The sequence below is a fragment of the Chrysochloris asiatica genome, unplaced genomic scaffold (genome assembly GCF_000296735.1).
Source record: "Chrysochloris asiatica unplaced genomic scaffold, ChrAsi1.0 scaffold00514, whole genome shotgun sequence".
Taxonomy (NCBI): domain Eukaryota; kingdom Metazoa; phylum Chordata; class Mammalia; order Afrosoricida; family Chrysochloridae; genus Chrysochloris; species Chrysochloris asiatica.
The window spans coordinates 306,081-332,041 of record NW_006409032.1 but is presented as its reverse complement, the minus strand read 5'-3'; the positions used below and the strand labels follow the sequence as shown (position 1 = coordinate 332,041).

The 25,961-nt window shown below is 46.6% G+C and overlaps 1 protein-coding gene across 1 annotated transcript in view; it reads left to right on the top strand.

Moving 5' to 3' along the window:
• Nucleotides 1-3,045: 3,045 nt before the first annotated feature.
• Nucleotides 3,046-25,961, top strand: part of INSR (insulin receptor) — a gene marked incomplete at its 5' end in the record, with an annotated part of 136,902 nt that continues 113,986 nt past the window's right edge. The window contains 2 exons of the mRNA XM_006877480.1: nt 3,046-3,088; nt 11,473-12,024. Coding sequence (XP_006877542.1) covers nt 3,046-3,088; nt 11,473-12,024 — 595 coding nt within the window. The remainder of the gene's footprint in view (nt 3,089-11,472; nt 12,025-25,961) is intronic.

The window sequence follows — 25,961 nt, the reverse complement described above, 5'->3', positions numbered from 1 at the left end:
ATCGGGCAGTGTTTCGTTATGTGGTACATAGGGTCGCTGCGGGTCAGAAATGACTTGATGGTACCTAACAACAACCTGAGTTAGAGTCGACTCTATGGCAGTTGGTTTGGGTTTTACTTTAATCTTTATGGGGCAGCTCCCCAGGCTTTTATTGTGGAGCCACTGGGTGGGTTTGAACTGCAGACTTTTAGCTTGTTAGACCTTGAGTGCTGAAGTGTCGAGCCACCAGGACTCCTTAATGTCTCTTTATGGCTGAGCAGAACTCCATTGTTCAGATGAACCACATTTTGTTTAGCTAGTCCATCCTACGTTGAGGGTGCCCCTGGCCTCACCGTCATTCCTTTGTTCTCAGGATCCCCAGAACCCACCTCAGTGCCCAAGTCCCTCCTGACTGGTCTGTGTGACTTAACCCCGTCTCCCACTCTCCACTCAGTCACACCCCTCCAGGGAGGCCCGCTGGTCTCTCTCTGCAAACTGTTTGCTCACCCTCTCTCCACACTGCCTGCCAGCACCTTGCACAGGCCTGGGAAAGCAATCCAGCCTCTCCCATCCCTAGACAGTCTGCAGACATCATCACTCGGACAAGGCTGACTCCTTCCTTTCTTAGACTTCCTGGAAGGGATCTGCTTCAGCTCCTGAACCTTACCTGTATGCACCTGTATTTCTATTTAAATTCTGTGGGGCTTTTTTTTTTTTAATTGTGGTAAATACATATAGAGAGAGGAGCTGTGTGGCAACAATGATTGAGCGCTCGCCTGCTAACCGAGAGATAAGAACCATGGAGCGATCGGCTTCCCTCATGATGAGAGCCTTAGAGACCCTATGTTCCTCCTCTGCTCTGTTCCGAAGGGCCATTCGGAGTTCGAATTGACTGAAGAGCAATGGATGTTGATATATGTGTTTGTTGTATACTGCACACACACACACAAGTATATACCAAAAGGTTTTCCTGAAAAATCATTTTATTATTGAAAATATGTACAGCAAAACCTACCAATTCAATTTCTGTATCTATAAGACAGTGACCTTGATTACGTTCTTCAAGCTGCACAACCATTTTAGCCTTTCCCCAATGTTTGTTTCCTCTGCCCGTTAACATACACCCACCACCTACCAAGCTTCCTGCCTAACCTTTGGAGTTGTGTTTGTCAACTTGATCCCATATAAAATCCACAGAGCTTCCCTAAGCCCGTTGACATTAAGTCTCTTCTGATTTCTAGCGGCCCTGTAGCAGAGAGTAGAACTGCCCCATAGGGTTGTAATCTTTACAACATTGTGAAGTATGAGGATTCCAGAACACCTAATTGTGCTCGTGAAGAACCTATACATAGACCAAGAGGCAGTTGTTTGCACAGAACATGGGAACACTGAATGCTTTAAAATTAGGAAAGGTGTGCAACAGGGTTGTATTCTTTCACCATATTTATTCACCCTGTATGCTGAGCAAATATTCCGAGAAACTGGGTTGTATGAAGAAAAACGTGGCATCAGGATTGGAGGAAGACTTATTAGCAACCTGCAATATACAGATGATACAACCTTGCTTGTTGAAAGTAAAGAGGACTTAAAACACTGATGAAGATCAAGGAGTACAGCCTTCGGTATGGATTTCATCTCAATGTAAAACAAAAATCCTCACCAGTGGACATATACAACAATATACAACATTCTTATCAACGGAGAAAAGATTGAAGTTGTCAAAGACTTCATTTTTCTGGGATCAACCATCAACACTCCTGGAAGCAGCAGCCAGAAAATCAAAGGATGTATTGCATTAGGCAAATCTGCTACACAAGACCTTTTTAAAGTGTTGAAGTGCAAAGATGTCAGCTTGAGGACTAAGGTGCGCCTGATCCAAGCCGTGGTATTTTCAATAACCTCATATGCATGCCAAAGCTGGACAGTGAATAAGGAAGACCGTAGAAGAATTGATGCTTTTGAGTTATGGTGTTTGAGAATATTGAAAGTACCATGGGCTGCCAAAAGAATCAACAGTTCTGTGTTGGAAGAAGCACAGCCAGAGAGTGCTCCTTGGAGGCCAAGATGGCCAAACTTCATCTCTCATGCTTCGAACATATTGTCAGGAGGGACTAGTCACTGGAGAAGGAGATCATGTTTGGTAAGGTGGAGGGTCAGAGTAAAAGAAGACCCCCAATGAGATGGATTGGCAAAGTGGCAGCATCCATGGGCTCAAGCATGGCAACAATAGTGAGGTTGGCCCAGGATTGGGCTGTGTTTCTTTCTGTTGTGCATAGGGTCACTATGAGTTCGTACCAACTCAACTCGATGACACCTAACAACAGCAATCTTTACAGAAGCAGGCCGCCTCATATTTGTCCTCTGGGGCAGCTGGTAGGTTCGAATCACCAAATTCTCGATTTGTAGCAGAGTGTTTCACCATGAAGCTACCAAGGCTCATATGATACAGATAATTCTTTTTTTTTTTAACTTTTTGTAGTGAATTAAGTGAAGGTCTACATACAAGATCATCAGCTTTACATTCAACAAATCACACACTTTGTTCATCTCAGTGATTACATTCCGCTCCATGTACCAACAGTGATCCTGTTTCCTTCCTGTGGTTCCTATTTGCATTCCACCCACCTTCCTACTCCTTCTTAACTTTGTCCTTAGGAAAATATTCCCCATTCCATGGTGAGCACATCTTTTTTTTTTCAGTTGTGAACTGAGTGATAATTTACATGGAAGAGCATCAGCTCTATATCCTTGTTTCATTGCAATGATTACAATCTCCTCCGTGCAGCATCATTCAACAGTATTTGCTTCCATTGCCTATTTTTCTTTGTTCGGGGAGTGGGGTGGGGAGATGTGTGCAAAAACACTCCGCGTTTAAACAACCAAAAGGCACATTCTGCAAGCCTGCCTCCTTGCCACCAGCACTCAGTCTTTCTCTTTTGTTTTTGTTTTAAACACTCGGGTATATATAATAATTTAAACCACCAAAGGGTATGTTCTGCAAGCCTGCCTCCTGGCCACCAACTCTCAGTCCTTCTCTTTCCATGAGTCTAGAGTCCTCAGCTGCTCTATCTCTCCATGTCCTTATCTTCGCCTCCATCTTTGGGTGGCTGCTTCTCTGGATAGGGTCCTGCATTCTGCTTGTGCTCTTGAGCAATCTCTTTAATGTTGTTATCCCCCCTGTATACATATCTACTGCTTGGCTGAAAATTGGGCCACAAGGGTGAGTCGGTACAGATAATTCTTGAAAAAAGTCAGTGGTTTTCAAATAAAATTTACTAGTGGTTATGAGTTGGGCTGCTATCCTCAGGGTCAGCAGTTGAAAACTACTAGAAATTTTGCAGGAGGAAGATGAGGCTTTCTGCTCCTGTAAAGATTTACAGGCTTAGAAACCCTATACAGGGTCACTATGAGTTGGAACCGACTTCACAGTACACCACCACCACCAATATGCATGTAATGAATGCAAAAGTGGTTGAAATGGCTTTTTTTTTTTTTTTTGCATCCATTACATTCATCTTGCTCAACCATCACCCTTAACCTGCTCCCAACTTTTCCCGTTGCCCTTAGCAAAAGCTCAGTGTCCTCTAAGTACTGAGTCCTCCTTTCCCCTCCTTCCACCCACTCTTTGACAACCCTGAATGAACTTTGGTCTCTGCTGTACCTTTGCCTAGTCTAGATATTTCCTAAAAGTGGGAGGCCTAGAACATTCCTGCCGTGTCTGACTCACTGCCCCCTTCAAGACCCTTCCAGTTCCCAGTGTGGACCTGGGCTTCATTTCTCTGAATGGCTGAGTAGCAGTCCACCGTGTGGAGACTAGAGTCCCAAAGTCAAAATCCACAGGGTCCTTCAACCCCTCCATTCCTCTCTTCCCAGACAAGGAGTGGCCCATTTTAAAATTTTGTTTGTTTGTTTCATTTTGGGTGTGTGGTTATCTTTCCAGAGAATAGGGTGTTTGCATATCAAAACCTATGAGTATATCTATTTCCTTCCCTCCTTATTTACATAAATGGCAACATGTCACAGGCGGTTCTGGGGGGGGGGGGAAGCACACACAGAAAATCCCACTGTGACGAAAGAATGCATACAATAAAAAATGCACACCGGGACAATTGGTGCCCTGGCTCTCATTAGCATTTATATATTTTTGTTCTGTGTGGACTGTTTTCATGTGAACTTTGCTTCCTCTGCCCTTGTTCTTTTCAGTTAACAATTTCCTAGAGATTTTTTTTTTCTTCTTCTTCTTCTTCTTCCAAATCTTGTCCCAAACACAAGCAAACATAGATGTAGTCACAATTTCTGGATGATTCAGTGACGTTGGCTACAGATCTCATATCGTATCCCCACCATTCTGTCTCTACCCATATGACGGGGGCTTCACACAGTTCCTGAAAAAATTTCTATGATCTTTTCATTCCATTTTCCATGAGCCTTGTGGAATCCCCAAATATTGTTTTATCACCATGAGATTGCCTCTGAAAACGCTCAATTGCTCACCAAAAAGATGGTGGTTTAAAACCACCAGCTGCTCCATGGGAGAGAGGTGAGGCAGCCTGCATGTGACTTAGTTTAGCTGTTGTCAGATTAAATCCCTACAGATCATTCTTTATAAGAGCACAATACCCAAGCAAGCATTCATTATTAATTGAATTAACCTGTTATTTATATAGCTGAATGTTGGCATCATGGGATAGTTTGGGTTCACGGCTTAAAGACTGATTCCCAGGCAATTGATTCAAAAGTTCTCCCAGCCTCAAAGGATCCAGTAACTCTGGTCTCCATAGGAATTTAAAGTTCTGTTGCGCAAGTTTCTTCCTTTTGATCAGTGTTCATCTATTGGTCATCGATCAAAATGTTCAGTAATGGTAGCCAGGCACCATTCAGTTCTATTCTCATGACAAAAGAGGTTTATGGAGGTAATTTAACCCGCAGTCCGTTTTCTTCACTGATTCCTGGGTCTCCAATTTTGTCTGGTGCTCAAGACAAATACAAACCAATTGCCTTATCTTGCTCACCAGCTTTTAAGACCCAGGTGCTACTCAGCAAACTGGGAGGAAGAACAGAGCTTGAATAAACACTGCTAAGTCTGTTGACTTAAGAGACCCATGAAGCTATGATGCTAAACCTTTGAACCCGCAACACTAATTCCAAGAGGCACTCAGTTGTACCTGAGACCGTGACGGTCTTTCTGCATCAAACATATGGAGCCATCCTGGTCCTTTTTATAGGTGCATATCATAGTATCAAAGGAACTCTGGTAGTGTAGTGGTTACAAATCGGACTGCTAACCTCAAAGTCAGCAGTTTGAAACTACCAGCTGCTCTGCGGGAGAAAGATGAGGCTTTCTGCTCCCGTAAAGATTTTCAGCCTCAGAAACCCTGTGCAGGGTCACTATAAGTCGGAATGGACTCCACGGTACTTAACAACAATGACATCATAGTTATCAGGGAGTCCTGGTGTGGTGCTGTGGGCTAATGCGTCAGACTGCAAAGTCGTTTGAACTGCAAGGTCGGTGGTTCAAGTTCACCAGCTGCTGCTCAGTTTAAACCCTATTCAGGGTTGCTATGGATTGGAATCAACGCAACGGCACTTAACAACAACAACAACAACATCATAGTATCAAACCCAAACCAGGTGCTGTCAAGTTGACTCTGACACATGACTCTGACACAGGACAGAGCAGATAGAGCTGCACCCACGTAGTCAACTGTGCCACCTGAGTTGCTTTGTAGAACGAGCGCTCAGAAACCATTCGCTGTCCTCTAGGTCACTCTGTCATTCTCATGGCCTCTTCTACCTGTGTGACAATTAGCCATGTGCAACTTATTAGGAGCTGGAAGCTTCTTTTGTCCCCACCCGGAGAGATTACAACCAGCAGAAGTCTCCACATCTATTTCTGTCCCAATAGTTAATTGCTCTATTGTCTTGAACTAATAGGGTTGCATACAGCTTTAATGAGTTAAGAGTCGGATTCTTTGGAGATTTGTTTTTCTTTTTTAAGTCATTCTTTATTGTTCTCTACAATTAAAGCAGTTCGGCCTTTTTTTTTTTAAATACCAGCATTATTGAGATATAATTCATATGCCGCGTAATTCACCCATTTAGAGACTATAATACAGTGGTTTTTAGTACATTCACAGAATTGGCCAACCCTCACCCTGTCCACCTTTGAACGTTTGCATCACACCGAAAAGGAAACCTGTCCTTATTAGCAGTTGCTCACCGTCCCCCTGGTAACCACAGATCAATCTACTTCCTGTCTCTCTGGCTGTGCCTATTCCGGCTATTTAATAAACATGGAATCATAAACTGTGTGGCTTTCACTAAGCATAGTGCACGGTACACTTAACATAAAAACAAAAAACAGCAACAGTGGTCTGAAGGTTCACTCACCCATTTTGCATAGGTCATGACGTCACTCTTTTGATGTCTCTTTGAGAATCAAGACGTGGCAGAATATATTGAGCAACATTTTTTTGTAGGAATGGCCCTTCACATTTTACGTATCCAGTTATCGAAAGATGGACTTGTGAGCTGTATCCACTTTGGGGCTTTTGTGAATAACATGGCAATGGACATTTGCATACAAGTTTGTGTATAAATGTCAGCTTTCAGTTCTCTTGGGTAGAGACCTAGGAATGGAATTTCTGAGTCTTAAAGAGCTCAGGCTGCTTAACCTTAAAGTCAGAAGTTCGAAACTACCAGCCGTTCCGCAGGAGAAAAATGAGGCTTTCTGCTCCCGTAAAGAGTTCCATCCTTGGAAACCCTATACGCGGTCACTATGAGTCGGAATCAACTCCACGGCACACCACCAAAAAGTGCTGGTGACGCAGTGGTTAAGCACTCAGCTGCTGATGGAAAGGTTGTGGAATCAAAGACGAAGTGCTCTACTCCTGGAAAGATGGCCGGCTAGGACGGTTCTACTTGGTCACCTGGTGTGGGAGAGACAACGAGTGAGTGAGGCAAGGACTTGGGGAACCCAGACAGAGCTATGGCCAAGTTTAAACCAAATACAAGGCTCTATTTAAGATTGAATTTCACATAGTAATGGATGACTTTTTAGGATCGTATGTCCCAAATGGAGTCCTGGTGTGGCGCTATGGGTTAATGCCCTGGGCTCGGGGATACTTAATGACGACAACATGTCCCAAATACTGCACGGGATATACCTGTCTTAAAAAAAGAAGCTGTTATTTATCTGAGCTTCGGATTTAACTAAGCATTCAGTGTTTTTCTTGGCTGAATCTCCATCCTGACTCCCCTGAATGGGCCATGTGACCTTGGGGCTCTGGGTTCTGGGTGGGGGCCCAGTACCTCAGTACCTGAGGAGACTGTAAGTGGAAGGCGTGGATGTCACAGCCCAGGAGCCTCCAGTGGGGCTCGGGTGGCAGGAGTGTGAGCATGGAACCAATTCCTTGTCTTCTCAAAGCCTGGGCTGGCTGTGGCCCCTCCTCAACTCAGCCCCAGGACAGTGAATAGGGAGGTGGGTGGTGAAGGTTTGCTGATAGCTGGGTACTGAGGCCCCCTCTCCATTCACTTTCTGGTGAGTGGGTGTGTGGTATGTGAGTGTATTGTGGTGTGGTGATGTGTGTGTGTGTGTGGTGTGTGTGTGTGTCGGGGGGGTGTTTCCTCGATTCAGCTTTAATCCGTTCTGTACAGAATGTGACCCTGGAACATTGCTCCTTAGTTTTTCCCAATTGTTTGCTTTGCTGTTTACGATCTGATTTGTGCTGCGTTTTTTTTTTTTTTTTTTTTTTTCAAATCATTCTCAGGGGATTTTTAAGAGGATTTGCTACTGTTCTTTAGAACGCTCTGTTTGCCTCAAAGATACTGGGGGAAGATTTAGTGCCCTGGAATAAAATAAGTAGGCATTGGGACTGAGTTTAATATTCCAGATCCTGGCCTGGGGGGTAGGGGTGTGTGTGTTGGGAAAAGGCAGCTCTCTAAAGAACGCTTCTTACAAGCATAAAGGGCACGAAACCCACTAAAGACCAAAGCCATTGCAGTGAGGCTGATCCCAACTTATCGGAACCCCATGTGGTACAAGGCAGAGCTGCTCCATAGGATTCTCCTGGCCGTCATCTTTAGAGAACCAGTTTGCCAGGCCTTTCTTCTGCAGCACCCTGGGTGGGTTCAAACTGCCAACATTTAGGCTAATAACCAAGTGCAAACGGTCTGGGCCCACCCATGGGGCCTTCTAAGGGGCTGCCCCATTCAATGTGTTTACTTAAATTTAAATCTAGTTACAAGGAAACGAAGTAAACGTTTACTTCCTCAGTTGTACTAGCTACACTTCAGTGTCTCAAGAGCGATTAATAGCTGAACACCCGTCAGTTGCTGTTGAGCAGAACTGGGCTGTGTAGGGTTTTCAGAGGATGGATTTGTGGAGCCTCTGGGTGCCTTGCAGACTTTTGTTTAGCAACGTAACCATTGATACAGTGCAGGGGACCATCCTGTCTCTGAAAACCACTAATAAACTTCGGTCTGTTCTGTATATTTCACATAAGTGAGAGCATGCAATATTTGTCTCTCTATGACAGAATTTTTATATGAACTCACAGGTTCAGGATGCGTTACTTCGTACAGCATCTTGAAAAAAGAGTCATTTACGGCAAGTGTCCACTCCTATTTCAGACCGTTACACTGGCCCCTCCTGCCGGCCTGTGCACTGCCCCTGGAAAACCAGCTAGCTGCCCATAAGCCTTAGAGTGGGGAAGTGTAGGCAGATGCTGCATGTCCCATGGGTCATGAGAGGGTTACCCACACACTCCCTTAGGATTCTCTCCAGAGAACCAGTGAGATGCTATGTATGTGTCAGGAGGGAGGGAGAGAAAAATTCACTTCTAGAGATTGGACATGTAATCATGAAGGCTGGACAGTCCAGTATCTGTAGGTCAGGCTATAGGTGTGTGTGTGGGGGGGGGTGGGCTTCTACAGACTGTGTCCTAAGATCCAGAGGTCAGTTTATAGTCTGAAGGGCAGTCCCCACAACTCAAAGCTTAAAAAATGGTAAGAACAGGGGAGCCTTGTGTTTCTACTTTGTATCAGCCCAGGCCAGTTTTGTAACCGACCCTGCTCTCTGGCTTTCCAGGAAGAGTCTCAGTTTCAGATGGCAAAGCAAAGCTCCCTTCCTATTGATGGATTGAAAGAAATCCCCTTTCTATCGGTTGGTCACTATGGATTACATTATGAAGGTGATTATGTTATATTGCACTGTAGTAATGTGATGTCATGACATTGCATTGCATTACGGAACAGCAACGATTCTAGCGTTTGGTCAAACCACTGGGAACCATAGCCCAGCCAAGTCCACCCAGAAGATTAAGCATCACACCCAGACTCACACACTCTGTGCGGTACATGTTACTAGAGTGTCTGCACTATGTAACTTCATTCTTTCTCATAAGCAGTGCTATGTGGGAGGAAATGGAGCCGTGGCATCATGCTAGAGGTGGGCAGCCTTGTTTAAGAGGAGTGCCCGTGGGACACACAAGACAGAGAGGCGGAACCTTTGAGGGCTGTGAATGGGAAGTATGGAGTCAGCGGGAGCCATGGAGGGTGTCAGAGCCTGGGAGGGACCACTTTCAGGAGCATGGGCATGCAGGCTGTTTGCCCAGGGGAGATCAGGCTGGTTGGGAAGTCCTCGGCACACCCAGGTAAAAGGTAATTAGGCCTTGACTCCAGGCCAGGAGGGCAGGTTTCGCAGGAGAGCTGGCAAGGTGGGAAAACTGAGTAAACAAATATGTTAAGCTCTCCCTGCCGGTTTCTGGTTCAGACACCTTTACCCCCATAAATCATTTCCTGGCTCCCTTCCCCACTGACGTGCTGGGGACAGCCTTCTGCATCTGCAGCGTTACCCAATCCCCCACGTAACCCCGTTATCTCCTCGGCATCATATCTGATGCGATTATGTCCAGGTTCCAGGTTTCTAATCGGTTCCGCCAAGGCAACGTTTCCCTACCGCCTGAAACTTAGTATTTCAGCGTGGAGACTCTTCACGCAAAGCCAGGGAGCAGGGCCGCTTACAAAATTGGCTGGGCCTGGTACAAAAACGAAAATGCAGGGCTCTCCTGCTCTTAAGAATTTGAAGACCATGACAAAAAAGAGAGGACAAAAGAAGAAAACCAGCTGCCATCGAGTCGACTCCGACTCTTGGTGACCCCATGTGTGTCAGAGTAAACTACGCTGCCTCTGGGCTGGTGGATCACTAGGCCTTCTTTTCAAGCAGCTGCTCAGACCTGCCTTATGAGGAAGGCGTCCTGGTGGTACAGTGGTTGAGGGCTCAGCTGCTAGCTGAAAGATTGGCTGTTTGAACCCACCTGGCGATCTAGTTCTTGCCAAAACGACAGCCTTGGAAACTCTGTGGGGTAGTTCTTATCATGCCCCGTGGGATCATGATAAGCTGGCATCCACAGTGGGTTACGTTTTCTTTCAAGGGGCTTCTGGGTGGACCCTGCTTGCCAACCTTATTAACTTTTTGCATCGGGGGGGCTCCAACTGTCCAAGCTCTTCCAACTCCTGGTACCTCCATACGTGCAGAGTACGACTGTGTTCCATAGGGTTTTCAATGGCTGGCTTTTTTTTTTTTTTTTTGAGATAGCCAGGTCTTTCTTCTGAGGTACCTCTGGATGAACTGAAGTCTTCTACTTTTCAGTGAGCAGCTGAGTGCTGTAACTATTTGCACCACGAGGGTAGTGATGGCAGAATTAGACTTTTTTAAATGCGCCTATTAGTTTCACATTCAGTAGTTTAGACACACTTTGTTTAGCTGTAATCCCCACTTCAGTGTAATAACATTGTAACCGCATTTCCACCGTCTTCCTTTCCTCTGCCCCTTCCTGCCTTCTGCACTTTGATTTTGGGCAGATGCTGCCCTGTGAGTTTCGTATGCTTGCTGGTTCTGAGGAGGACATTCCTGACAGGGGCGGTAGTTCACTTTATAAGACCCGTCTGCTGTTTGGCTGAAGGCGGTCCCTGGGGGTGGGTTCAGTTCCAGATTTGAGAGATGTCTAAGGACCAGACTCAGGGGTCCCAACAGTCTCCCTTAGACCAGTAAGTCTGCCATTTTTTTACAACAATTTTGAGTTTCATTCTATATTTTTCCTACCATTCTGTCCAGAATCTTATCTTGTGATCCCAATCAGAGTGGTCAGGTTGGGCACCATCTAGTTCTTTTGGTTTCAGGCTCATGAAGGCTGTAGGTTCACACGGCCCATTGGTCCTTTAGACGAATTATTTCCTTACGTCTTTGAATTTCTTCCCCCTTCGTTGCTCTGGACGGGGTAAGAGCAATAGTTGTGCGTTACTTGGTACACCTCACAAGCTTTTACGGCCCCAGCCGCTACTCACCAAATTGGGAGGCAGAACATTGTCTTCGTAGACCGAGCTTCAAACCGAGCATGGGGCCCTGGTGGCTGCGTGGACCACGTGGTCATGAAGTGGCCACTGGTAATCCTTGTGTGGTGTGTTGGTCACCGGTCTTGTTCTTCCTTGCAGTGTGTCCTGGCATGGATATTCGTAACAACCTCACCCGGCTGCATGAGCTTCAGAACTGTTCTATCATCGAAGGCCATCTGCAGATATTGCTGATGTTTAAGACGAGGCCCGAAGACTTCCGCGACCTCAGTTTCCCTAAACTCATCATGATCACAGACTACTTGTTGCTCTTCCGGGTCTACGGGCTGGAAAGCCTCAAGGACCTGTTCCCCAACCTCACGGTCATCCGCGGCTCGCGCCTCTTCTTCAACTATGCGCTGGTCATCTTCGAGATGGTGCACCTCAAGGAGCTGGGCCTATACAGCCTGATGAACATCACCCGGGGCTCCGTCCGCATCGAGAGGAACAACGAGCTGTGTTACCTGGCCACCATCGACTGGTCACGCATCCTAGATTCTGTGGAAGATAATTACATCCGTCTGAACAAAAACGACAATGAGGAGTGTGGAGACATCTGCCCAGGCACTGTGAAGGGCAAGACCAACTGCCCGGCCACCGTCATCAACGGGCAGTTTGTCGAGCGGTGCTGGACACACAGCCACTGCCAGAAAGGTAATGCCCAAGATTCAGGGTTGGTAGAAGTGTCCTAGGCCTTTTTCTTAAAGGCTCCACAGGCCCTTAGTGTAGAGGCAAGAATCTGTGGCATTTGAATGTATCAAGGTCCAGTCGTTCACTGGACTAGAGCTTGGCAAATATTTTCTATAAAGACTTGGAGAGCAAATAGTTTTTTACAATTTTGGGGCCGTCTGATCACTGGCTCAATGACTCAACTTTGCCATTGTAGGTGAGCAGCAGCCATAGACGGCATATAAACACACGGGCCTGGCTGTGTTTCAATAAAACTTTATTTAAAAAAAACTATTGATGGGCCAGATTGTGCTCGTGGGGCTTAATAGTTTACCAGCTTATGGCTAGACAGTTCCTCTGACTTGGAAGATGAGTAGGAATTCAAGATAATGGATTTAAAAAAAAAAAGAGCAAATGTATTTCTAACTGATTATAGAAGTAAAATGCTCACAGTAGACATTTGGGAAAAGGTGGCGATGTCCAAATAAACAAAGAAAACATAGTTGTTAATTTTTCCACAGTTGACATTACTGGTAATGGTTTCTGGACGGTCAGTTTTCATGAGGAGGGGCATTTGCGTTCTCCAGCATTTGTTTCTTTAGACCAGCTTTCCAGAAGTGAAATATCTGGGTTAAAAGCACTTGATTCTGATTGCCAAATAGCTTTCCAGAACTGTTGTACCAGGGGATGCTTCTCCTTGCCTCGGAGGAGAGGGGGAACACCTTGGCCAACTTGGAGACGTTTTCATCATTTGCCGGCGGTGGGAGGTGCTGCTGTATTTTCAATAGTTTCTGTTTATGTTGCTTTAATTGCTATTGGGGGGGGGGGAGGTGTTTGAACCTTTGAGGGGAAAATGTTTACTTGTCACTTTCTCTCCTAATCCATGATCCATTTATTTTTTAATACCTAGGTGGGTTTGAAAACTTAAATTCTACCAAGTTTGTTTTCAGACATTTTGTTAACTGATGCCAGTGTTCTGGGTGTCTTTGCCAGAGGAGCAGAAGACGCTTACAGAGCTCAGAGCTAAGCTCTTACCTGCCTTGCTGTTGCTTCACACGTCCCTGACACAAGTGGCTGTGACACGTTCAGATAAGCCCTGAACTGCTAACCGCAAGGCTGGCGGTTCAAGCCCACCAGGTTAACTGTTCTTTGGCAACTCTATACAGGATCGCTATTAGTCGAAACTGACTCGATGGCCCTTAACAACAACAAAAAACAACACCAACCTTAGGAATGGGGGTTGAACCCACCTATTGGTGCTGCAGAAGTAAGCCCTGGCAATCTGATTCCATAATGATGACAGCCAAGAAAACTTTAAGGAGCGGTTCTATTCCGCAGCACTTGGGGCTGCCATGCGTCAGAATCAATGCAACAGCAACCAGTTTGGATCAGGTTTCGATTCCTTTATGCTTAGAAGGTCCTTTCTGCCTATAAAATATTTTTCCAGTTTTCTATTTCAATTTTAACTGTAAAAAAAAAAAAAGTTCATCCTGGACATCTGGGGTCTGTTTGTGTGAATAATTTGAAGAAGGTGTCCATTTTCCCCTAAATAACTAGTTGGAGCCCAGCAACTATGCCTTACAGAAACCTATGCCACATTATTATTGATTCGGGATCTGTTTCTGGGCACCCAGTGATATGTCTGCTCTTCCTTACACCGGTGTTATATTGTTTTAATCATTGTAGCTTTATAATGTTTTTTTCTTTTTAATTGTGGTGAAAATATACACAACAACAAAAAAATCCTCGAATCCAGCAATTTCCACATATATGTTTCAGTGATGTTGATTCCATTACATTCTTCATGTTGCGTAACCACGATCACTATCTCTTTCCAAATGATTCCGTTGCCATCTGCAGCTTTCTGTTTTGACCTCCAGGAAGGTAACTTCCACACACATTCCTGTTACTTGATGATTTCCCCCTGATCCTGTCAAGTGCCATGAAGTTTTATGTAAGAAGAACTAGTGAATAGGATTGAGGGTGGGTATCTTAAGGGTTATATCACAAAAGATAGGGGAAGGGAGGGAGGGAGGAGAGTGTTTTCATCTGAGCTCAGATCTACCCGAAAGCCTAGAAGTTGAGTCATGAGTGGACTCATTGGGTTCTACGGATGACAGGGAGCGGGGAGGGGAGCGTGTTGAGAGATGGGGCAGAGAAGGGACATAGAATACAGCTCTTTGTGGCAGTGGCAGTTCTTAGGAGGGGACCACAATTGTTATATCGTGGAAAGATCTTGAGAATGTTGGCAGGTCAAGGACAGAGAGAGGTGTTGGTGGGAAGAGAGAGCCCACTCCATGGGGTTGGAGTGTCATAGAAGAACAAAATGACTTGAGGTGGGGCTTGGGCATGTGTGAACAGGAAAGGTCAGGTGACTGGTAATAGAGAGCTGGCAGTCACTGATGGGAAGGGAGAAGAGGTCATGTGGGAGCTATTGTGTGAGTAGATGCGACATCATAAAGGAGAGTATATTCGTCTCCTTGTTTTTGAGACCAGAGAGGCTATTTAAGTTGCCTAAGGCCACAAAGCTAATTATAGAATGGGTTTGTGCCAAGTCTGAGACACGGATAAAAAAGCATGTGCTATGAAACCCGCAAGGAGATACCACTTCATACCCACTTCATTGTTGCTGCCACCAAGTCAACTTTGGCTCCCGGTGATCTGGTAGGCACGGGAATGAAACGTCATATGCACCAACTTCATCATCGGAATGTTCAAGACCATGGTTGCGGCCACTCCATATTTTGAGTGCCTTCTACACGGGACTTGTCTTCCGGCACTCCACTGGACAGTATGCTGGAGTGACCCATAGTGTTTTCCCTGGTTAATTTTTGCAAGTAGATTGCCTGACCTTTCGTCCTAGTGCATCATAGTCTGGGAGCTCTCCTGAAACCTGCTTGACCTATTAGGATGACTATGACCAGAGAAGCAGAAAATAGATGACAAGTGTTGGTGAAGATGTGACAGATTGGAACCTCCAGACATCGTTAGTGAGACAGTAAAGTGGTGTAGCTGCGGTGGAGAGGAATTTGGCAGTTTCTCAAAAAGTTAGATGTAGAATTACCATAGGACCTGAAATCAGAACTGAAAACGGTAACGAAGCAGATACGTGGACAGTCCTCCACAGGTGGAGACAACCCACGTGTGTGTGTCAGCGGCTGAATGGTCCATCCATACAATGGAGTGTTACTCAGCCGTAAAGTGCAAGTCCGGATGCAGCGCCACATGAGTGAACCCTGGCTGCTTGCTGCTGGGTGAAATAAACCAGACACAAAAGGACAACCGCTATGTAATCCCACTGATACGTCATATCTAGAATAGGCAAATGTATGAGATCAAAGTTGATTATTATTGCTTTACCAGGGAGGGTCCGGGTATAGGGACACCCAGGACCGATGCTTAAAGGGGGACGGAGCTGCCGTTTGGGGTGTTGAAAGCCTTTTGGAACTAGCAGCGATGGTAGTTTCACAACACTGTGGACGTAATTGGCGTCGCTGAAATGTACACTTGGAAATGGTTCAAATGGCAGATTGTTTGGCCGGTGATTTTGCCACCGTTTTTTGTTTTTTCAAGAACGTGCTCTGTCAGAGTGTACAGAAATGGGGGAGGTGCTCTGAACTGGGGAGCCAGGGGAAACAGGAAACTCTTTCTGAGTCCTGTACCACTTTCTCTCAGTTGAGTTTCTTCTTGGAAACGGGCTCTGCAGGCACACTTGGGGACTTTCCTCCGTGGATCGATTGCCGCTTCCGTTTTCGTCGAAATAAACAGGAGGGCGCTATCAGCTGTTGAGTCTTCGGCTGGCGACCAGCGTCCAGCCCTGGATGTTTTTGATGTTTTGAGCAGGCTTTATCTCTTGCTCCTGAGAACGGGGCTTGTTTTTCCAGGGTTGGGAGTTGCGTCATGGGAACGGGAATGGCGGGGGAGGAGCGTCCACATCAGCGCTGAGGCCGACACCTGCTGGGGCGGCCACATCAGCGCTCAGGCCGACACCTGCTGGGGTACCAGGCTCCTGACCTTGATCTCAGCTGTTTCCTGGGATTCTTCAGGTGTGGCTGGCCCCTGGGTCCCAGCAGCAGGTGTTAGTCAGGAAGTGATTGTCATTCCCCGACTGTTGAAGAAAACCCAGCCTGGAGGGTTTTAAATGTGCTTATGTTGCCCTTGTTGCCATAGTTGGAGAGGGCTTACAGCACCTGGAAGATCTCTGGCTGGTGCAAGTGGTTTGTGTCCGGCTGCTAACCGAAAGGTTGACTGAACCCACCTGGAGTCACCCAGCGGAAGAAAGACCTGGTGATCAGTTTCCGTAACGCTGATGGCCAGGAAGACACTGTGGAGCTTAGGTCAACTCTGTAACGGGCAGAGCTGCTGTGACTTGGAACATATTTGGACATTGAACTTCGAGGGGGATTTTTGAACCCTAAACGAACTGAAATGGACCTTTAGTGGCTACAGCTCTGTCTCTAGCCACAGCAATGTGCCTGTAAGAACTGTCTAGAAATTCCTCTGATATTGTTACTGTTACCCCGTGCATGACAGAACAGAATGCTACCCAGTCTGCTGCTGTCCTCATGACTGGTTATGAATTGAGAGCTGTGTGGTTTTCATTGGTTGATTATTTTGGAAATGGATCACTACACCATTCTTCCTAGTCTGTCTTTGTCTGGAAGCTCTGCTGAAAGGTGTTCAGTCTCCTAGCAGCACACCATCCACCATGGACAGCTGGGCAGTGGCTGGGCAGTGAGGTGCACTGGCCGGGAATCGAACCCAGATGAGAATTCTACTGTTCTCCTGACACCCTCTCAGAGGCTTCCTCAAGCCTCCATAGCAACTTCCTTCCTTCTCCTTGAATACTTGTCAGCTTCTGGAGAATCCGGGGACTGGCCAGCAATTGGGACGAAGGTATTGCATTGTTCAGAGGGCCTAGTTTAAGCATTCTCGACAGTGTCCACCTCCTTCTCCCACTGTCCCCAAAACAGTGATGTTCTAACAGAGAAAACAAAGGCAGGTTCTCACGGTTAAGTAATGACAAGTCACTATAGGATAAGCCCAGCACTCTTAACGGCAAACCCACCAGCTGTTCCTTGGAAACCTTATACAATGTCGCAATGAGTCTGAACCAACTCAGGGGCACTAAACGATTGAAGACATACTGGTGGTGCTGTGAGTTAGGTGTTGGGCTGCTAGCCATAAGGTCAGTGGTTCAAGCCCGCCAGCCGCTCTAAGTGAGAAGGATGAGCCTGTCTGTTCCAGTAAAAATATGCAGTTTCGGTTCCCCTATGGGGAAAGAGTTCTACTCTGTCCTTTAGAGCCACTGTGTGAGTTGGAATTGACTCAGTGGTGGTGGGTTACTCACTCTTAAGGGTTTTCTTTTAGGCAGAAATTTTAGCCCCATATTGAAGCTCCTCCTTTTTTTTTTTTTTAACTTTTTCCTGATACCTGAATAATCAGCACCATCTTTGAGGTCACTGGGTGGCACCGTTTGTGCTTTATTGCTAACCTAAGGTTGGCTATTTGAATCCATCTCAGTGGCTCCACGGAAGAAAGACCTGGAGGTCTACTTCCATGATTATGACATCCCGGCACAAGCCCCAAAATCCAAACCCTGTAACCAGAGGGGTCTCCGTAAGTCAGTCAGCTCCACGGCAAAGTTAACATCATCTTGGTGGTGAATGCTCATTCCTGTCACGTGCTGTTGTATGAGCTTCACTTGGGGTAGTTCATGTATTCCTCCCTGCGATTCCTTCATACAGATAGAGGCCCCCGGAGGCTCTGGGAGGTTGCCCCAATGGCTGCAAATGGTCAAGTGGTGGAGATAGGATTGGTCCCTGGAGGCCATAGCTTCCTTTCCCCATCATGGTCCCTAGAAAGATGGCAAATTAATTGCCCTTGAAGAGTGTTCCTGATTATTCCAGATTGGGGAATAGGATTTGTAACCATTGAATTTCCCGTGCACTTTGTGGAGATGTGTAAAATCCAGAAAGCTCTAAGAAAAAGTAATCAGGCTGGGGGTGGGGAATCCCCTGGCATTTGCCCGTTTTTCTGCCTTAGAGGTTACGTCCTCTACCACACCGGGCTAGCTCAATGATCTGGCATTACCATTTCTTCTGTATCCCCAGCACTGGGCCATTCACTGAAAAAAAAATTTTTTTTGCCGATTCCTGTTTTTGAATTACGGTCTCTGTATGGCCCAGATGGTTTACTTTATCTACTAATTTAAAGGTTTTTGGTTTGAGCCCAACCAATAACACAGCAGAAGAAAGGCTTGGCAGTCTGCTGCTGTGAAGATCCCAAGCCCCATGGAGGAGTTCTGCTCTCGTCCACCATGTGTCAGAATCCATTTGACGGCAGGGGCATTGGGCTTTGTTTTGGTTTAGTCTTTGGCCATGTGCCTTATAAAGACAAGAGAAGATGCAGGAACAGATAAAGATGGCTTTCAGGGAAAATTGGGAGCTTCCCAGCTTCAGCCCATCCAAGCCGCTGGCTGGCATCAAGGGGAGAAGACTGCAGGGATAGGAGCCCCCTTGGCTCTGTGGAGTGAGAGAATGAATTAGCCCTGAGGGGCAGTCACAGGTCGGGACAGCCCCCGCACCTTCCCTGTGAGTCATCCGGCCTCGTGGTTCTCACACACGTTTGTAGCTGGAACACCTGAGAAGCACAGTGTTGTCTAGAGGACACTGCCAAGTATTGATACGTTAAATTCCTTTGTGGTTATGTCACTGTAATGGTGCAGGGAACGAGGTCCTCGTGTGTGTGTGTGTGTGTGTGTGTGTGTGTGTGTGTGTGTGTGTGTGTACATACAGGCATTGGCGGAAACAAAAACAGACATCGAATTTAGCACATTGGCTCATCTGAGTTCTTTGTTCATACTTACTCCCTTTTCTTTCACCAAAGATCTTATGAAAATCTTAACCAGTTGGCTAACGAGTTAACTCCGACTCATGGTAAGCCCTTGTATGTTGGATTAGAACTGTGCTCCAGAGGGTTTTCAGTGGTTGAATTTTTCCAGCAGGATCTTGCTAGCCCTTTCTTGAGAGGTGCCCCTGGGTGACCTTGAACCTCTAGCCTTTCAGTTCGGTGCCCAGTGAGTTACCTCTGCACCACCAGGGGCAGATGCTACTATATAGTTCCACCTAGCCCTCTTACCTGCTGGGTAAAGAAGGATCCGAAAGGTGGATTCTGGATGTTGTCAGGATACAGTTGTGTAGTTCAGCCGACTCTGACCCATGGCGACCCTGTGTGTGTTCCATGGAGTCTAAAGTGGCTGGTTTATCTTTCAAAACGATGCGGAGTAGACTTGAACTTCCAAATTTTCAGTTAGCAGCCAAGTGTGTCGACACCAAAAGCACCACTCTGAGACCACTGTCTTTCCTTTACCGTGTGGCATAGAGACCAAAAGGAGTGGAGTTTGGATAGCAGGAAAGGTGTGCTCTAGGAGCAGCTTTCTGGGCCTCACCTTTCCCAGCACCCCCAGGGAAATGCTAGGTCGCCAGAAAGGCTTGGAGTGGCTAAAACAGTGTGCTTCAGGAGAACGGCCTACTGGTTTCTGTTGTAAAGATCATTGTTGCTGTTGTTAGTGCTATCCTGTTGAGTCCCACTCACAGTGATCATGTATAGGGTTTCCAAGGAGCGATTGGTGAGTTTGAACCGCCAACCTTGCGGTTGCTCGAGTGCTTATCCTACAGCACCATACAGGGCCCCCTCAAAAAAACAAAACAAACAAACAAAAAATAACTAACTCTGTAACACGTGGAAAATTAAAAAAAAAAAAAAATGACTTTTGTTTCTTGGGTGGAATGGCATAGGCAGAAAGCTCAGAGGCCTTTTGTAAAGAGACTTAGGAGGTTCCATCATTGCTATAGAAAGGGTCTCCAGCCCAGATTGCCAGATATTTGCTTGTAGGCGCCATCCAAGGATGATGAGGATTATTCTGGGGTTGTGTTAGGATGATCAATATGGCAGTTTGAGTCAAGAAAAAAGGCCTGGCGAAATAATCAGCTTTTGAAAACCCCATGGAGCACTGTGACACCCATGGGGAGTCACACAGAGCCATAAATGGGGTGCTGTCCTCTTGGGGAGAAGGTGGGGTGGAGTTAAACCTGTAATTATGGAGAGGTGGCCCCTGGCTGCTGTTGCCTTGAAGAAGTTCCCAGTAACTGGTTGGACAGGTTTTTCATTTTCTCCCTGCCACTTGATGGAATCCATTGACCAGTTATTTCCCATCCTGTCACCAGACCCTTTGTCAAAATTAAGATCTGTTCTTGGTGATTGAACATCTGAAATGCCCCTGAGGTCCCTCAGCTCAGCGGGGGTGTGGGAGCCTGGGCACGCGCCCCTGGTGGTCGGGTTCCTCTCTGCACCTCCTGCATGGTTCGTGGAAGAAGCTGTTTTTCCTAATGCAGACAGGCCATCTGTGCTGGGCTTTTCCTCTCCCAGCCTCTCCTCTCTTCTCTCCGCCTTTTCTCCTCTCTCCCCTTTCCTTTTGCTTAGAGTCTTTAGCAGCCCCAGCTGAGTAGTTGCTAGCACTTTGAGATCACTGATGTCAAGAATGAGACAAAAGAGTAATAAGACTTGATTCCCCTCACTTGTCTTCTCTTACCTCCATGAATAACATCCAGTGCCCCTCTCCCAATTCCAGGTCTGGAAAGTGGCCTCGGTCACTTAACCAGCAGGATGAGGAAGCCAGAACCGCCTCCCACCTGGCACTGGGCCACCTGTCTAGCCCACAGTTGTCACATGCCTGGAGGGTTTGGGGGGGAGAGTCATCTGGGGGTTTTATTACAGTTGCTCTGCGTCATAGTCAGGGAGTCTGGGGTCTTTGATGAGGCGTGGTTTGTCTCTGGAGGAGACTGTTCCCATTGTGGATCTGATAAGGAAAGGGCCAGGAGCTGGCACCATGTCCTATGGTCACGTGGACACTCTTAACTGACCGCCCGCAGCCCATGGGGACCCCAACAGGGGCTCCCTCATCGGTGGTGACAAGGTTAAGGGTTTTCACATTTGCAGAGAAATTGGATAAGATAGCAGGAGGTATGCAAAGCAATACAGAATTGATTTTAAGTGCCCACAGTTTATTGACTTTTCCTTAAGAAGAAAAAATAAACTGTATTGAGGCAAAATACACACAGCATAATATTTACCATTGGTGACTTTTTGTACTTTGTGCAACCAACAATCACGGAACTCTAGTTCCAGAATCTTCTCTCCACCCAAAAGGAGACCCCATACCCATTAACCAGTTTACTCCTACTTCCTTCCCCGCTCCAAGCCCTTGGCAACCACTAATCTACTCACCGTCTCTATGGGTTTATGCACTAGCCCTGGTGGTGCGCAGAACAAGCGCTTGACTGCTGACAACAAGGTCAGCAGCTCAAACCCACCACCTGCTTCAAGGGAGAAAGGTGAAGCTTTCTGCTCCTGTGAAGAAGATTTACATCCTCGGAAACCCTATACAGGGTTGCTGTAAGTTGGAACTGTCTTGATGGCACCTAACAATCACAACAACATGGAATTGCTTTTTCTAGACACTTCTCATGTAGGTCCTGGGTGGCTTGAATTGTTTGCACTCAGCTCCCAACCTAAAAGTTGGCAGTGCAAACCCACCCAGAGGCACTGTGGAATAAAGGTCTGGTGATTCGCTTCTATAAAGATTACAGCCAAGAAAACCCTGTGTAGCACACATTTGCTCTGTCACACTTGGGGTCATTGTGAGTCAAAATTAACTCGACTCACAATGGATTTTTGTGTGTGTTTGCTTTTTTTCTCATTTGTTTGGACATTTCATATAAATGGAATCAGAAAGTAAGTAGTCATTTGTGTGTGGTTGCTTTTACTCGGCATGGTGTCTTCAGGTTTCATCATCCATGGAACATGTATCAGAAGTACATTCTTTTCTCTGGCTGTGCCATAGTCCTGCACTTGAGTGGACTTCATACTGCTTATTCTCAATCCATTGGAGGGCTAGTCACTTCTTCTTGTGAACAGTGGTGCTGTGAACATTCGTATACCAGTTTTTGTTTGAGTACCTGTGTTTGATTCTTTGGGGTTTGTATACCTGGGTATGAAACTACTGGATAGGGGACCCTTCAGGGCAGTGGTACTCCGCTCCGTCAGATCACTGGGAGTCGGGATTGTCTCTACTACACGCAACAACAACAGCATGCTAATTCTGCTGAGTTTACTGAGCCAACGTTTCATTTTTCCTTTTGCTTTTGGTTTTATTATTATTGTAAAAACCCTTTCATTATCAAAGGGAACACAGATTCAGAAAACCACACAAAGCAAACGGGCAACCTAACGAGTCACTCTAAGGCAAACACCCTGCTTGAGAAATGGCACTTTTTCAGCTCCCTCCTCCTGACCTTTCCATAGAACTCTACCCCAGCTGCACCTCTGTTAACTGCCCCCAAAGTGTGGTGACTGCCTTATCTTTGGCAGCGCTCATTTCCATCTTTCTGTAACGTTTTATCACCCCCCAGATGAATCTAAACCCTGTGTGAGTTGTACTCACGCCCATTAAAGGCAATGAACACATCTCTGTGGGGCTCCACTCTGGGCACTTCTGCCACGAATGGACATTTGGCTGTCTGGACACATTCTTGGTCATCACGACTGGGAGTGGGTAGCAGTTGCTGCTGTCATTTAGTGGGTGGAGGTCAACGTCCTACAATGTATAGGACAGTCTCCACTACAAAGAATTGTTGTCCAGTCAGCTCTCACTCATGGTGACCCCAAATACAACACCAAAATGCTGTCTGGCCCGGTATCAGGTTCACCACTGTTGAGCTGTTGTTTCCAGTCCACTGATTAGACCTCTGTGTATTTTGAGAGCCTTTCAGCCTAAGGGACTCATCTCCCAGCACTGTATCAGACAGGATTCTGTTGTGGTCCATGGGGTTTTCACTGGCTAAGTTTTGGAAGCAGATCACCAGGCCTTTCTTCCTCATTTCTCTTCATCTGGCAGTTCCACTGAAACCTACCCACCATGGGTGACCCTGCTGGTATTTAGAGGACTGGCAGCATAGTTTCCAGCGACATGCAAGCCGTCCCATTCCAACCGGCTGGCAGACAGGTGGTGGTTAAAAACAACAGTTCCTGGTATTCCAGATATGTCTTCAACTGAGTGTTAACCAGATCCTGCTCTGCTTAGCTTCTGAGATCAGATGGGATTGGGCACATGCAGGTTGATATGGCTGTGGACAAAGGCATATTGGCCCCATAGGTCTGTATTGCCCAGCTGGCAAAGCCTGTGCGGTAGGCTTCCCCTTCCTCCTTTCTTTTGCGTGTACTCTCTCCATTGAAGAACCAGAATGTTGGGCTTGGGGACTGTCCCCCAGACTGAATGTTGCTGACCACATACTCATGATCCATCTCAGCATTCCCCTCTGACCTCTAGATCCAGAGCCAGGGTCAGACCCAGATCCAAGTTTCATTTTACTTTCTTTTAAAAAGAAAAATTTTTTTTTTAATTGTGATAAAATACACAGACACACTTGGCTGCCAACTGAAAGGTCAGTGGTGTGAACCTCTCAGCCACGCCTTAGCAAGAAAGCTGAGGCCATCTGCATAGTCCACCGTGTGGGAAGCCAGCAGGGCAGTTCTACTCTGCCTTATATATGTTGTTGAGCGCTTCAACAACACTCAACGGTGTCATGTTTTCCATTGTGACACTTCCTGCGTTCACGATGCTGCACAGCTATCACCACTGTCTAGTTCTAGAACATTCTCGTTGCCCCCAAAGAAGCCCTGTACCCATCAATCACCCACTCGCTGGCAGAGTCCCATGTACCTCCAGTGCTCCTGTTGGTGAGTCGTTTTCAGAGATGAGCTTGGTGGCTGCTCGCGCTCTGTGATTCAGCCAGGTACGGCAAAGACTTCCTGAGTGGCCCGGGCCACTGCGCTTAAGACTGGCAGGTTCAGCCCATCCAGAGGCACCTCAGAAGAAAGATCTGCCTATATGCTTCCAAAGGTCACAGCCTTGACTACCCCATGGAGCAGTTCTCCTCGGCACACATTGGGTCTCCACGAGTCAGAATCCACTGGACAACCACTCGTAGCAGAGATCTGATGTACATTGGGTGAGATTCAAGATATTGTCCACTTGGGGCATGTGATGTTTTCTCGAATTTCTAAGCCAGATCTTTTTTTTTTAAGTCACCATCATTATACAAGGAGCCCTGGGGATGCAGTGGCTAAAGTGCTCAACTGAGAACAGAAAGGCCAGCGGTTCGAACTCACCAGCTCTTCTACCTGCCTAAGATGTGGCAGTCTGCTTTTGCAAAGGTGACAGCGTCGGAAACGCTACGGGGCGGTCCAGTTCTGTACCACAGGGTTACTATAGGTGGGAATGGGCTAGACGACCGTGGAGCTGGGGTTTGGGGTTTTTTTTTCAGTTGGGACTAGGAGTGGGACTGAAGTCCTGGTGTGGCGCTGCAGAATGAGAATTGGACCACAAGGTGAGCAGTTCAAACCCACCAGCTGCTCCTCAGAAACCCTATACAGGGTTACTATGAGTCGAAACCAACTTGATGGCACTTCACAATAACCAGGAGGAGGAAGCAGTATTTGACCCTGCATTGTTCACATCCTCTTTCTCCGTGGGATAGTCTTTGCCCAGAGTATGACTTGCCCCTTTATTGTACTAGATCTTTCCTCGAATAGCATGGTATTAGTAAATCTTTCCCTAATAATGCCCACTGTTCATTAAAGTTCATTTCTCTCCTTTTCTCTTACTCTCTTCCCCCGTGCCCTTTTTGTTAACAAAATTATTTTGATACATGAGTGAGCTCTGACTGTTGTTTGCAAAGGGATTTTACAAGGGTGAGATCAAAGCATGTGGTTTTATCTTGGGATCCATGGCTGTGACTGAAAATCGAGTGGGCAGAGCACGCCAAGACGAAGGTCAGGAGGGACACGATAGATGAGTCCGAGAATGGAAGATGTGTGCCAGCTGATGACGAAAACCAGCCAGAGCCTTGTCTTAATGTCACCCATGTGATCTAGAGGGGCTGTGATGGGCAATAGTCCTGTTTAGGAAACCAGACCCCAAGCCCCCTCCCATCAAGTCGATTCCGACTCATAGCAATCCCCTCTAGAGTCCCCAAGACTGCAGACCTTTGTCGGAGTGGACAGCCTCATTTCTCTTGCAAGATAGAAACCAGTGTTTCAAATGCCAACAAGATCACTCATGGTGGGCAGCTTTCAGAGGAGCTTTCAGACTTAAGTCAGACTAGGAAGAAAGGCTTGGAGATCTGCTTCTGAAAATTCTTGAAAAACCTAATGCAGAATTGAATACACACAGTGGCTGCGATAATGAGCTTTTCAACATAGTAACGGTTGTGAGGGCGGCACATTCTGTTTTTACGTAAGGTCGCTATCAGTCAGAGCTGATTCAACAGCACGAGTGACAACAAACCTTCGGGAAGGATCTGTGATCACTCTGTGGTAGAATTCTCCCCTTCCATCTGGGAGGGCCAGCTTTGATTCCTGGCCACATCTCATGCACAGCTATCGCCTAGCTGCAACAGGAGGCTTGCATGTTACTATTGACACTGAACAGGTTTCAGCGGAGCTTCCAGACTAGGGCACGTTTGAAACAAAGGCATAGTGATCTACTTCTGAAGATCAGTCAATGAAAACCCTGGGGACTACAGCCGCCCAATGCGACGTCAGGACAGTTAACAACATCCGAGGATTCATGATGTCAGGCACCTCCTCATGTGCAGACTTAGCTCTTTGCTGAGACTTCTGGGTGAATGGAAAGGATTGCTGGTGGCGCAGTGGTTAAAGTCTCTGTCAGATCACCAAAAGACGGGTGGTTTGAACTCAGCAGCGGCTCCGAGGGAAAAAGAGTTGGTGATCTGCTTCTGTAAGGATGACAGCCCAGGAAACCCCATGTTGTTGTTGTTGTTGTCAGGTGCCATTGAGTC